General features: G+C 26.4%; 1 protein-coding gene across 1 annotated transcript; it reads right to left on the bottom strand.

Moving 5' to 3' along the window:
* Window positions 1-884: 884 nt before the first annotated feature.
* Window positions 885-1,526, bottom strand: LOC109604549 (U-scoloptoxin(16)-Ssd1a). The gene is made up of 3 exons (XM_020021081.2): window positions 1,372-1,526; window positions 1,084-1,201; window positions 885-1,030 (listed from the first exon to the last, which is right to left on the bottom strand). The coding sequence occupies exons 1-3, from the start codon at window positions 1,463-1,465 to the stop codon at window positions 934-936; spliced, it is 309 nt and encodes a 102-aa protein (XP_019876640.1). The 5' UTR covers window positions 1,466-1,526; the 3' UTR covers window positions 885-933.
* Window positions 1,527-15,749: the final 14,223 nt, after the last annotated feature.

Here is a 15,749-nt window from a genome sequence, read left to right as displayed (position 1 = left end):
TTTTAGATTTAATAACATCCTTATATAGCTTTATTTTTGGTGAAATCACAGAGAGAAACATGATCAAACTATTAAAGTTATGGGGATTATTTTTGAACCAAAGGGTTTACTGTGTCCTTTTTAAACACTTTTATCAGTTGGGATTAATAAATCTAATTTAATTGTGGCTTAATTTTAGTTAAATTTCTATACTTCTTTAATTTTCGGGCACTCCCACAACTTGATATAATAAAATTGTTAACAAAACTTTAATTTTAATCAAACCAAAGTGCTATTTACAAATAAATTTCTAAGGTGCAACTAACAAATTTAATTTAAATGTGTTTTAGTTTTAATAACATTCTTATATTGTTTTAATTTCCGGGAGAATCCATGATAAAACAACTATAATGGAGATTATTTTCAAACCAAAGAGTTAACTGTATCCTTTTTAAGTAGATATCTCCGTTGGGGTTAATAAATCTAATTTATCTGTGGTGTAAATTTAATAATACTTTTATAATTCTTTCATTTTCGGGGAATCCTAGAGCGTAACTAGATAAAATTATTAATGTTTAGGGAATTATTTACAATCCACAGAGTTTATTAAATAGATTGTAATAATAATTAGTTAGTTTTGGGGGAATCCCAGTAGGTGACGTGATAGAAGTACCATTATTATAAAATATTAACAGATTTAAATTGATTAACAGTGGAGAGTAAATCAGAATGTAAACAGTTTGATGAACCGTTAGGTCTGTTGGTTAATTACGATGTAACCTCAACACTACTGTACATAGTCCATTGCATTAATGGCCGCCGACACGTTCCCCAATTACCATCCCCCCTAAATAAAAATAATATGTTCATTAATCCATTAGTTTTAGGTAATAATAATTTACGTATTGTAATAATAGTTTTCTTTATTTTTTAAGGCTTCAACATCAACATATTTTATGAGCTTTTGCAGACTGGTTTAGGACAACAGTCGGGGTACGGTTTACCTTTATCCTCGACTATTTCACATCCAGGAGCTTGAAATGGAGAGCATCTAAAAAATACACATTAACATGTAAAATTTCATAAAATTGATCTTAAACTTACGATTCAAGATGGATGGAACCATCGTCACTACAAACGCCAATTGTACAGTCCTTCAATTGTTTAGTTTCACCCTTTTCAAGTGGTCCGGTCAGGTCTGAATTGCAGTGTCCAGGATGACCTGATAAAAAACAAACCGACAAACACAATTACTTCTGCAATCTGCCTTTGCCAAATAATCAATTTAATTGTACTGCTTTTTAGTTAAACAGGCTCTAATTAATTTAATTATAAACGTGTACACAACATAGGCGATGTAAAAATAGTTATAAAATGTAAGTGAGTTATTACCTGGAGTTTTATCAGCAGGAATTATGGCAACAGCAGCAAACGTACTTGCAATAATGCAAATGCACATGAACAAAACTATTGTGAACGCACGCATGTTTTTATTTCAACGACAAGTATTCAAATCAATATTACAAATAATCTTAGCTAACATTTATAGTCGACAAAACCATAATGGCTACGTCATATGCATATTAATTACAAATATGTATATTTACATTAACAAGGCAATATTAATAAACATTTTGTAATATTCCTATACTTTATTCGATGTTCTTCGGAATAAACATTACATAACGTCATTTAACAATAACAAATTATTTTTATTATTGAATTTATGTGACTAAAATAAAACGTTTTCAGCATTAATATATATTAATTTAAATATATTAACAATAAAAATTACAGAGATGTTCCACAACAACAATGTTACAACATTTGATGACAAAAGAATATATAACTTTTTATTTATTTTGAAATTTTACTGTAATAAATAGATATATAAATGTTTATTTCTAAATTGGAACAAATACTCAGTAAACTATAACGATAATAGAACGTGTAATATTTTAATTTATGACTTGAAACTCCACTGTAAGAAATAAATATATGAATGTTCCTTACTAAATTAGAACAACACCTCAGTAAATTATAATGATACCAGAACACGTAATATTTTAATTTATGACTTGAAATCTTACTGAAACAAATAGATATATAAATGTTCCTTTCTAAATTGGAACAAAATCTCAGTAAACTATGACGACAATAGAACGTGTGATATTTTAATTTATGACTTGAAACTCCACTGTAAGAAATAAATATATGAATGTTCCTTACTAAATTAAAACAACACCTCAGTAAATTATAATGACACCAGAACATGTAATATTTTAATTTATGACTTGAAATCTTACTGAAACAAATAGATATATAAATGTTCCTTTCTAAATTGGAACAAAATCTCAGTAAACTATGACGACAATAGAACGTGAGATATTTTAATTTATGACTTGAAACTTCACTGTAAAAAATAAATTATATGAATGTTCCTTACTAAATTAAAACAACACCTCAGTAATTTATAATGATACCAGAACACGTAATATTTTAATTTATGACTTGAAATCTTACTGAAACAAATAGATATATAAATGTTCCTTTCTAAATTGGAACAAAATCTCAGTAAACTATGACGACAATAGAACGTGTGATATTTTAATTTATGACTTGAAACTCCACTGTAAGAAATAAATATATGAATGTTCCTTACTAAATTAAAACAACACCTCAGTAAATTATAATGACACCAGAACATGTAATATTTTAATTTATGACTTGAAATTTTACTGAAACAAATAGATATATAAATGTCCCTTTCTAAATTGGAACAAAATCTCAGTAAACTATGACAACAATAAAACGTGTGATATTTTAATTTATGACCTGAAACTCTACTGTAAGAAATAAATGTATGAATGTTCCTTACTAAATTAAAACAACACCTCAGTAAATTATAATGATATCAAAACACGTAATATTTTAATTTATGACTTGAAATTTTACTGACACAAATAGATATATAAATATTCTTTTCTAAATTGGAACAAAATCTCAGTAAACTATGATGACAATAAAACGTGTGATATTTTAATTTATGACTTGAAACTCCACTGTAAGAAATAAATATATGAATGTTCCTTACTAAATTAAAACAACACCTCAGTAAATTATAATAATACCAGAACACGTAATATTTTAATTTATGACTTGAAATTTTACTGAAACAAATAGATATATAAATGTCCCTTTCTAAATTGGAACAAAATCTCAGTAAACTATGACGACAATAGAACGTGTGATATTTTAATTTATGACTTGAAACTCCACTGTAAGAAATAAATATATGAATGTTCCTTACTAAATTAAAACAACACCTCAGTAAATTATAATGACACCAGAACATGTAATATTTTTATTTATGACTTGAAATTTTACTGAAACAAATAGATATATAAATGTCCCTTTCTAAATTGGAACAAAATCTCAGTAAACTATGACGACAATAAAACGTGTGATATTTTAATTTATGACTTGAAACTCCACTGTAAGAAATAAATATATGAATGTTCCTTACTAAATTAAAACAACACCTCAGTAAATTATAATGACACCAGAACATGTAATATTTTAATTTATGACTTGAAATTTTACTGAAACAAATAGATATATAAATGTCCCTTTCTAAATTGGAACAAAATCTCAGTAAACTATGACGACAATAAAACGTGTAATATTTTAATTTATGACTTGAAACTTTACTGTAAGAAATAAATGTATGGATGTTCCTTACTAAATTAAAACAACACCTCAGTAAATTATAATGATACCAGAACACGTAATATTTTAATTTATGACTTGAAATTTTACTGAAACAAATAGATATATAAATGTCCCTTTCTAAATTGGAACAAAATCTCAGTAAACTATGACGACAATAAAACGTGTAATATTTTAATTTATGACTTGAAACTTTACTGTAAGAAATAAATGTATGGATGTTCCTTACTAAATTAAAACAACACCTCAGTAAATTATAATGACACCAGAACATGTAATATTTTTATTTATGACTTGAAATTTTACTGAAACAAATAGATATATTAATGTTCCTTTCTAAATTGGAACAAAATCTCAGTAAACTATGACGACAATAGAACGTGTGATATTTTAATTTATGACTTGAAACTCTGTAAGAAATAAATATATGAATGTTCCTTATTAAATTAAAACAACACCTCAGTAAATTATAATGATACCAGAACACGTAATATTTTAATTTATGACTTGAAATCTTACTGAAACAAATAGATATATTAATGTTCCTTTCTAAATTGGAACAAAATCTCAGTCAACTATGACGACAATAAAACGTGTAATATTTTAATTTATGACTTGAAACTTTACTGTAAGAAATAAATGTATGAATGTTCCTTACTAAATTAAAACAATACCTCAGTAAATTATAATGACACCAGAACATGTAATATTTTTATTTATGACTTGAAATTTTACTGTAATAAATAGATATGTATATGTTTATTTCTAAATTGGAACAAAATCTCAGTAAACTATAACGATAATAGAACGTGTAATATTTTAATTTATGACTTGAAACTCCACTGTAAGAAATAAATATATGAATGTTCCTTACTAAATTAGAACAACACCTCAGTAAATTATAATGATACCAGAACACGTAATATTTTAATTTATGACTTGAAATCTTACTGAAACAAATAGATATATAAATGTTCCTTTTTAAATTGGAACAAAATCTCAGTAAACTATGACAACAATAAAACGTGTGATATTTTAATTTATGACTTGAAACTCCACTGTAAGAAATAAATGTATGAATGTTCCTTACTAAATTAAAACAACACCTCAGTAAATTATAATATCAGAACACGTAATATTTTAATTTATGACTTGAAATTTTACTGAAACAAATAGATATATAAATGTCCCTTTCTAAATTGGAACAAAATCTCAGTAAACTATGACGACAATAAAACGTGTAATATTTTAATTTATGACTTGAAACTCCACTGTAAGAAATAAATATATGAATGTTCCTTACTAAATTAAAACAACACCTCAGTAAATTATAATGATATCAGAACACGTAATATTTTAATTTATGGCTTGAAATCTTACTGAAACAAATAGATATATTAATGTTCCTTTCTAAATTGGAACAAAATCTCAGTCAACTATGACGACAATAAAACGTGTAATATTTTAATTTATGACTTGAAACTTTACTGTAAGAAATAAATGTATGAATGTTCCTTACTAAATTAAAACAACACCTCAGTAAATTATAATGATACCAGAACACGTAATATTTTAATTTATGACTTGAAATTTTACTGACACAAATAGATATATAAATATTCTTTTCTAAATTGGAACAAAATCTCAGTAAACTATGATGACAATAAAACGTGTGATATTTTAATTTATGACTTGAAACTCCACTGTAAGAAATAAATATATGAATGTTCCTTACTAAATTAAAACAACACCTCAGTAAATTATAATAATACCAGAACACGTAATATTTTAATTTATGACTTGAAATTTTACTGAAACAAATAGATATATAAATGTCCCTTTCTAAATTGGAACAAAATCTCAGTAAACTATGACGACAATAAAACGTGTGATATTTTAATTTATGACTTGAAACTCCACTGTAAGAAATAAATATATGAATGTTCCTTACTAAATTAAAACAACACCTCAGTAAATTATAATGATATCAGAACACGTAATATTTTAATTTATGGCTTGAAATCTTACTGAAACAAATAGATATATTAATGTTCCTTTCTAAATTGGAACAAAATCTCAGTCAACTATGACGACAATAAAACGTGTAATATTTTAATTTATGACTTGAAACTTCACTGTAAAAAATAAATATATGAATGTTCCTTACTAAATTAAAACAACACCTCAGTTAATTATAATGTTACCAGAACATGTAATATTTTAATTTATGACTTGAAATTTTACTGACACAAATAGATATATAAATATTCCTTTCTAAATTGGAACAAAATCTCAGTAAACTATGACGACAATAAAACGTGTGATATTTTAATTTATGACTTGAAACTCCACTGTAAGAAATAAATGTATGAATGTTCCTTACTAAATTAAAACAAAACCTCAGTAAACCATGATGATACTAAAACATGTAATATTTTAATGTATGACTTGAAATCTTAGTGACACAAATAGATATATAAATGTTGCTTTCTAAATTGGAACAAAATCTCAGTAAACTATGACGACAATAAAACGTGTAATATTTTAATTTATGGCTTAAAACTGTAACAAAACATATATAAATGATTCCTATAAGGTTAAAAAAATCTCTACAAATTATGATGATAAATAGGTCATATATTTTTTTTAATTTATGACTGTTAAATCATTAAAACTAAATGATTAAAATATATTAAATCAAATTATTTGTGATCCTCACAACCATTATTCACCTACTTACTTCGAAGGTAAAATGCATAAAGTATATCGTGTTCAGTTCTTTTCGCCAAGAACACTAATATCGTTTCAGGATGACCATTAATCTTGTTAAAATTAATCTGATTCCGTAATCATGGTGCAATATATCACTGACCAAGTATGTGTATAAGAAATCAATTTCAGTGTCAAGAAGGCTCACTTTGAAAGGTCAACAAGAAAGCTAACCTAACTCGAACTGTAATTAATATAACTGAGATAAAAAATCACCCCTATTTCTCCAACATCGACCCACCAATTTCTTTTTCGTTTATTTATTTACTTTATAAGTGTTTTAGTATTTATTTTATGTATACTATTGTCTGCCCAAATTGTCCAACTAACTATTAACTTTTAACAAGTATTAAATAAAAATAAAAGATAAAATTATAGAGTCTTAAAACTTTAAATTACATAATTAAATCAAATACTTCCAAACAGTAATTAGTTAGAGTTGTGAAAAGTAGCTGAAACGGAACGTCTGAAGTTTCAGCCTCTGGAGGTATTTTATTTCGCTGTTTTCAAGGTTGATTTAATTATGTTAAATATTCTAAGGAGAAAAGAGATGTCTGAAGTATGTGCCAAAGTAACAACTTATCATAATTAGGTGCTCCAGATTTTTTCTTTCATAAAACAAGATAATTGTATTTTGTTTAATATGGCAAATTTGCTTTTTATATTTATATTTAAATTTAAATTTAATTTATAAGGGATGAAATTTATCGTCATTTGTATTTGATAATTTTATTGTTTATTGTTGTTATTTTATAATTAATTTTACATATTTTATTATTGATAACGAATAAATGCAATTTTAATAAATTTGTTTATCGTTCACAATAACAGTTGAATGCACTGATATGAATTTATAATTAGACACTGTCATTATTTGAATTTTCATAATATACATTAAATTAAATTTTGCTATATTGTTATTTTTATTACTTTAACAATGCACACATACATATATTTATAAATTAACACAAAAATCAATGGATTAGTAACCAAATTTAAAAAAAAAAAATATTTACGAAGCATTAACATGAAAATAATTAGATTAACACAGTTACATAATGTATAAGGAAACAATTACAAATTACAAAGACAAATTATGTTTGTGGAAAGTTTGCAAAATGATAAATAATTCACATCCCCTAGACAGTATTCGAATATCGAATCACATGAGAATACCTAGACAGATTTATCATATTAAATCTTCAGAATATTCTCAAACTTAACCAAAATTTCCTTTAATTTAATTAATAATCTACACTTCTCAATTATGCACAACTAAACATTTAAAATAAGACAAGAAAATGATTATTTTTAATGAGCTAAAACCAATTTATCAGCTATAATTAGTTAAATATTTAATGCTGATGAAAATGAGGATAAGTACAGAAATAAAGATATCTTTTGAGAACAATAAAATACCAAAAAACAAAGACCTAATTTAAGATATCTCTAAAGTGCTTATGTCATTAGAAATTCTCTATCTGCTCTAGTTTTTGAGATACACATTAATTGAATTTAATTTTTATAAGAGGCATAAGTAAAAAGTAAGTAAAGTGTCTGTGTCTGTGTTTTTTTCAGAGTTTGAATTCAATTTCTTCTAAAATATTTTTATTCCATTTTTATATAAATATTTAACAAAATTAATAATTTTCAGTAAATTTAATTAGTATAATTTTTATTTATCCAGTTAAATTAATACATTAATAAACGAGTAAAACGTTTTATGGTAATACAATTCGGGTTTCATTAAATATATATTTATTTAAAATGTTTAAATAATTTAAATAGCAATTATCATTTTAACATAACAGAATTAGATTTTAGAATAGGACTATCGCAATAATTCACAAACATAATAGGCCCATTCTGATATAATAACACATTTATCTGGTTTATTGTGGGGATAAAATGGTTTTATTATGACAAACGAATATTGTATCCATTATTTTCTTTAGCATTTATGTAATTCTCTATTCAAATGTCCGCTCCATAAACTCTTTCATACCTAAGTGGGTATAGGTACGCACCGAAAATACAATTCGACCGCCCTAATTCAGAAAGAGCCACCCCAAATGAGTGCCTAGGTGGAACATTTCAAATATTTTCGCCGGACGAAAAATTAAAACGGCTCCGTTCGATTTCAATTCGTCCACCCCCCATTTATTATTTATTTATTAAAATGCCGGTTAATAAAAGTGCGCCGGACCGATAAACATTTAATTAGTCCGTCCAACCCTTTTTCAAAGTTCACGTGGCCAATTGTTCCGAGATAAAATTTACGCAGTTTCATTTAATTTCATCCCTTTATAACAATTTAATTTACATTTGAAAACGTCCGGCAGTTTTCTTTAATTAAACAATGTTTTTTTTAGTCAGTTGGACAATTTCGTTTTGTTTTAAATGGAAGTTACATATAATATGTCCCAAATTACTCATTTTTACAGTAACAAGTATTTTAGGATTATCTTCTTATTTTCTTTACTTTTAGACACTTTGTTGTCCTTGAAACATATCTCCATTTCTTTATTCATGACTTTTATCACAATTAAATTAAAATAGTGTATATCTCAAAAAATAGAGCTAACAGGCAAAATCTGATGATATTTTTGGAATCAGCACATAAGAAGTATCCTCAATTTGTTCTTTACTTTTAGATATTCTGTTGTCCTCGAAAGATATCTCGATTTCTTTACTCATGACTTTGATCAGAAATAAATTAAATTAGTGTGTATCTCAAAAATTAGAGGAGACAGACAAAATCTGATGACATTTTTGGAAGCACCACATAAGAAATATTCTGAATTTGTTCTTTACTTTCAGACATTTTGTTGTCCTTGAAAGATATCTCCATTTTTTTACTCATGACTTTTATCACAATTAAATTAAAATAGTGTATATCTCAAAAAATAGAGCTGACAGACAAAATCTGATGACATTTTTGGAATCAGCAAATAAGAAGTATCCTTAATTTGTTCTTTACTTTTAGATATTCTGTTGTCCTCGAAAGATATCTCGATTTCTTTACTCATGACTTTGATCAGAAATAAATTAAATTAGTGTGTATCTCAAAAATTAGAGCAGACAGACAAAATCTGATGACAATTTTGGAAGTACCACATAAGAAATATCCTGAATTTGTTATTTACTTTTAGACACTTTGTTGTCCTTGAAAGATATCTCCATTTATTTACTCATGACTTTCATCACAATTAAATTAAAATAGTGTGTATCTCAAAAAGTAGAGCTGACAGACAAAATCTGATGACATTTTTGGAATCAGCAAATAAGAAGTATCCTTAATTTGTTCTTTACTTTTAGATATTCTGTTGTACTCGAAAGATATCTCGATTTCTTTACTCATGACTTTGATCAGAAATAAATTAAATTAGTGTGTATCTCAAAAATTAGAGCAGACAGACAAAATCTGATGACAATTTTGGAAGTACCACATAAGAAATATCCTGAATTTGTTATTTACTTTTAGACACTTTGTTGTCCTTGAAAGATATCTCCATTTATTTACTCATGACTTTCATCACAATTAAATTAAAATAGTGTGTATCTCAAAAAGTAGAGCTGACAGACAAAATCTGATGACATTTTTGGAATCAGCAAATAAGAAGTATCCTTAATTTGTTCTTTACTTTTAGATATTCTGTTGTCCTCGAAAGATATCTCGATTTCTTTACTCATGACTTTGATCAGAAATAAATTAAATTAGTGTGTATCTCAAAAATTAGAGCAGACAGACAAAATCTGATGACAATTTTGGAAGTACCACATAAGAAATATCCTGAATTTGTTATTTACTTTTAGACACTTTGTTGTCCTTGAAAGATATCTCCATTTATTTACTCATGACTTTTATCACAATTAAATTAAAATAGTGTGTATCTCAAAAAGTAGAGCTGACAGACAAAATCTGATGACATTTTTGGAATCAGCAAATAAGAAGTATCCTTAATTTGTTCTTTACTTTTAGATATTCTGTTGTCCTCGAAAGATATCTCGATTTCTTTACTCATGACTTTGATCAGAAATAAATTAAATTAGTGTGTATCTCAAAAATTAGAGCAGACAGACAAAATCTGATGACAATTTTGGAAGTACCACATAAGAAATATCCTGAATTTGTTATTTACTTTTAGACACTTTGTTGTCCTTGAAAGATATCTCCATTTATTTACTCATGACTTTTATCACAATTAAATTAAAATAGTGTGTATCTCAAAAAGTAGAGCTGACAGACAAAATCTGATGATATTTTTGGAATCAGCACATAAGAAGTATCCTCAATTTGTTCTTTACTTTTAGATATTCTGTTGTCCTCGAAAGATATCTCGATTTCTTTACTCATGACTTTGATCAGAAATAAATTAAATTAGTGTGTATCTCAAAAATTAGAGGAGACAGACAAAATCTGATGACATTTTTGGAAGCACCACATAAGAAATATTCTGAATTTGTTCTTTACTTTCAGACATTTTGTTGTCCTTGAAAGATATCTCCATTTTTTTACTCATGACTTTTATCACAATTAAATTAAAATAGTGTATATCTCAAAAAATAGAGCTGACAGACAAAATCTGATGACATTTTTGGAATCAGCAAATAAGAAGTATCCTTAATTTGTTCTTTACTTTTAGATATTCTGTTGTCCTCGAAAGATATCTCGATTTCTTTACTCATGACTTTGATCAGAAATAAATTAAATTAGTGTGTATCTCAAAAATTAGAGCAGACAGACAAAATCTGATGACAATTTTGGAAGTACCACATAAGAAATATCCTGAATTTGTTATTTACTTTTAGACACTTTGTTGTCCTTGAAAGATATCTCCATTTATTTACTCATGACTTTCATCACAATTAAATTAAAATAGTGTGTATCTCAAAAAGTAGAGCTGACAGACAAAATCTGATGACATTTTTGGGATCAGCAAATAAGAAGTATCCTTAATTTGTTCTTTACTTTTAGATATTCTGTTGTACTCGAAAGATATCTCGATTTCTTTACTCATGACTTTTATCAGAAATAAATTAAATTAGTGTATATCTCAAAAATTAGAGCAGACAGACAAAATCTGATGACAATTTTGGAAGTACCACATAAGAAATATCCTGAATTTGTTATTTACTTTTAGACACTTTGTTGTCCTTGAAAGATATCTCCATTTATTTACTCATGACTTTTATCTCAATTAAATTAAAATAGCGTGTATCTCAAAAAGTAGAGCTGACAGACAAAATCTGATGATATTTTTGGAATCAGCACATAAGAAGTATCCTCAATTTGTTCTTTACTTTTAGATATTCTGTTGTCCTCGAAAGATATCTCGATTTCTTTACTCATGACTTTGATCAGAAATAAATTAAATTAGTGTGTATCTCAAAAATTAGAGCAGACAGACAAAATCTGATGACAATTTTGGAAGTACCACATAAGAAATATCCTGAATTTGTTATTTACTTTTAGACACTTTGTTGTCTTTGAAAGATATCTCCATTTATTTACTCATGACTTTTATCACAATTAAATTAAAATAGTGTGTATCTCAAAAAGTAGAGCTGACAGACAAAATCTGATGACATTTTTGGAATCAGCAAATAAGAAGTATCCTTAATTTGTTCTTTACTTTTAGATATTCTGTTGTACTCGAAAGATATCTCGATTTCTTTACTCATGACTTTGATCAGAAATAAATTAAATTAGTGTGTATCTCAAAAATTAGAGCAGACAGACAAAATCTGATGACAATTTTGGAAGTACCACATAAGAAATATCCTGAATTTGTTATTTACTTTTAGACACTTTGTTGTCCTTGAAAGATATCTCCATTTATTTACTCATGACTTTCATCACAATTAAATTAAAATAGTGTGTATCTCAAAAAGTAGAGCTGACAGACAAAATCTGATGACATTTTTGGAATCAGCAAATAAGAAGTATCCTTAATTTGTTCTTTACTTTTAGATATTCTGTTGTACTCGAAAGATATCTCGATTTCTTTACTCATGACTTTGATCAGAAATAAATTAAATTAGTGTGTATCTCAAAAATTAGAGCAGACAGACAAAATCTGATGACAATTTTGGAAGTACCACATAAGAAATATCCTGAATTTGTTATTTACTTTTAGACACTTTGTTGTCCTTGAAAGATATCTCCATTTATTTACTCATGACTTTTATCACAATTAAATTAAAATAGTGTGTATCTCAAAAAGTAGAGCTGACAGACAAAATCTGATGATATTTTTGGAATCAGCACATAAGAAGTATCCTCAATTTGTTCTTTACTTTTAGATATTCTGTTGTCCTCGAAAGATATCTCGATTTCTTTACTCATGACTTTGATCAGAAATAAATTAAATTAGTGTGTATCTCAAAAATTAGAGCAGACAGACAAAATCTGATGACAATTTTGGAAGTACCACATAAGAAATATCCTGAATTTGTTATTTACTTTTAGACACTTTGTTGTCTTTGAAAGATATCTCCATTTATTTACTCATGACTTTTATCACAATTAAATTAAAATAGTGTGTATCTCAAAAAGTAGAGCTGACAGACAAAATCTGATGACATTTTTGGAATCAGCAAATAAGAAGTATCCTTAATTTGTTCTTTACTTTTAGATATTCTGTTGTCCTCGAAAGATATCTCGATTTCTTTACTCATGACTTTGATCAGAAATAAATTAAATTAGTGTGTATCTCAAAAATTAGAGCAGACAGACAAAATCTGATGACAATTTTGGAAGTACCACATAAGAAATATCCTGAATTTGTTATTTACTTTTAGACACTTTGTTGTCTTTGAAAGATATCTCCATTTATTTACTCATGACTTTTATCACAATTAAATTAAAATAGTGTGTATCTCAAAAAGTAGAGCTGACAGACAAAATCTGATGACATTTTTGGAATCAGCACATAAGAAGTATCCTCAATTTGTTCTTTACTTTTAGATATTCTGTTGTCCTCGAAAGATATCTCGATTTCTTTACTCATGACTTTGATCAGAAATAAATTAAATTATTGTGTATCTCAAAAATTAGAGCAGACAGACAAAATCTGATGACAATTTTGGAAGTACCACATAAGAAATATCCTGAATTTGTTATTTACTTTTAGACACTTTGTTGTCCTTGAAAGATATCTCCATTTCTTTACTCATGACTATTATCAGAACTAAATTAAATTAGTGTGTATCTCAAAAACTAGAGATGACAGACAAAATCTGATGACATTTTTGGAATCAGCACGTTAAATATATTTTAAAATATTTAGTACTTCAATTATAGAAACATGTTAAATATTTAAATAAATAATGATATCTATAAAAGTGAACAAAAATGTGTAGGATTATCAGAGAATTTTAAGTAGCCATAAATTATAAAAGAAATTAAACTCAAACGTTAGAAATTGTTTTTTTTATTATTATAGTTAAACTGTAAGTGAAATAAAAATACTGATTTTATTAAAAAAATTGGGGTCTGAATATTTCTTTACTAAATTAATTCTGATAATTTGAAACCTAAGTAATTATAAATAAATGTTAATTTACAGTTTAATGTATCAATTTGAGTGAGTAAAATAAAAATATTGACCATAATGGAAAGTATTAAATATGACAGTGGAAGTTTATTTTATTTGAAACAGCTAATTATTAAACAGAATTTGTTTTATTCCTTTTTTAATTTACTAATTTAAGAATGTACTTCAAAAATATTAATTTTATATAAAAATATTTACTTTTATTAAATTAATTTTGATTAAATATTAAAATATATTAAATAAAATGGAAGAAAAATGCGTGGAATTTCTTCAGTCCCCCATCAAAGACAAATCATAAAAGAAACAGGGGCGTAAACGTTAAAATACCTAATCAAAATACCAAATTCCAAGTGAAAAGATAGTGAATTTATTTCCATATTAAATTTCGGCCATGTTTGCAGTGCAAATAATAAAATCGTTAGGCTAAAATATAATTCCCCCCACAAGTAGTGACTTTGCCCCAGTGTTTGCATAGCAAACACAAATAGTGGAAAGACAAATAAGTTTTTACGTGCCCACCTTAAACTACTTTCAATCGGAATCGAATCTAATAATGGTGAAGGTGTTTGAATAACTTAAATACACATTGGAAACGAACAAAATGGAAAAAAATTCAAATCCTCTCCCGATAATTACATATTATTACGTGGGGGTACGTAATCGTCGACGAGCCCAAAACCAAATAGTTTCAGCTGTAACCGGTGAATAATTAAGGAGATTTGTTTTTAATTATCTGAGCATTTGAGGCGTCACTTTTTCCATTAATCGAAAACACTTTGTAGTCCAGAACACAATAACCAGGTTTGAAATCTCTAAGCCCTTCCGTTTAAATTCCTGCCGGCTTCTAAGGAGTTTGTCTTTCATATTTCAAAGGACGTTTCGTTAGATTTGTTTTAAGGCCCGTTATTGCGTTCCCATTTGATGTTTTATAACGTGCACGGTAAAATAACAGAGAAACATTGTCTAAATACAGACGGGAAATTAAATTAAATTTTTAATGACTCGCAAAAGGCCTTTTGTTACACGTCTGACTTCTCTTTTGAAATAATTCAATTTATTAAGATGTCTCGTCATAAATTCCTCCAAAAGTGTAATTTAATTCAATTTTTATTTATGTTTTTTTTTTTCTTTATTTTATTTACACTTGTTACTGCGAATTTTAATTAAACAAATTAATCTCCCAAATTCGAATTTCAGATTTAATTGAGTCGTTAAGTATTATTATTTAAATAGAATTAATATGTAACTAATTAATACTATATTAAACTTTATTTATGTAGTCTGGGGTACTTTGATGCTTTATTAAATTCGCATGAGTTATGATTAAGTTAATTAAATTTATGAATGAATTAAATGAAATACGTTAATGAATGAAAAATGATTTTATTTGCCATATTTCATCAAAATGAATGAATGAATGAATTGCTAAATTATGACATTAATTACCTTATTTTTATGTGGTATATCAATAAAATACAATATTATATAAATAAAATGTATTGAAATATATCTTCTAAAGATTCATGAATGACTTGAAAAATGAGTGAATTAATGAAAAGTTGTGATACTATTTACCTTATTCATATTTTTGTATTTTGTATCTTACAATACAATTTTTATTTTGGAAAAAATTGATTGAAATATGACGATTTTTAATAAAATATAAAATAATATAAAATTTATTAACTGCTTCTAATATATCTTCTAGAGAAT

This window comes from Aethina tumida, chromosome 3 (assembly GCF_024364675.1).
Source record: "Aethina tumida isolate Nest 87 chromosome 3, icAetTumi1.1, whole genome shotgun sequence".
Classification (NCBI taxonomy): Eukaryota; Metazoa; Arthropoda; class Insecta; order Coleoptera; family Nitidulidae; genus Aethina; species Aethina tumida.
Note: the sequence above shows the minus strand (reverse complement) of the source record. Positions and strands in the feature narration are given on the sequence as shown.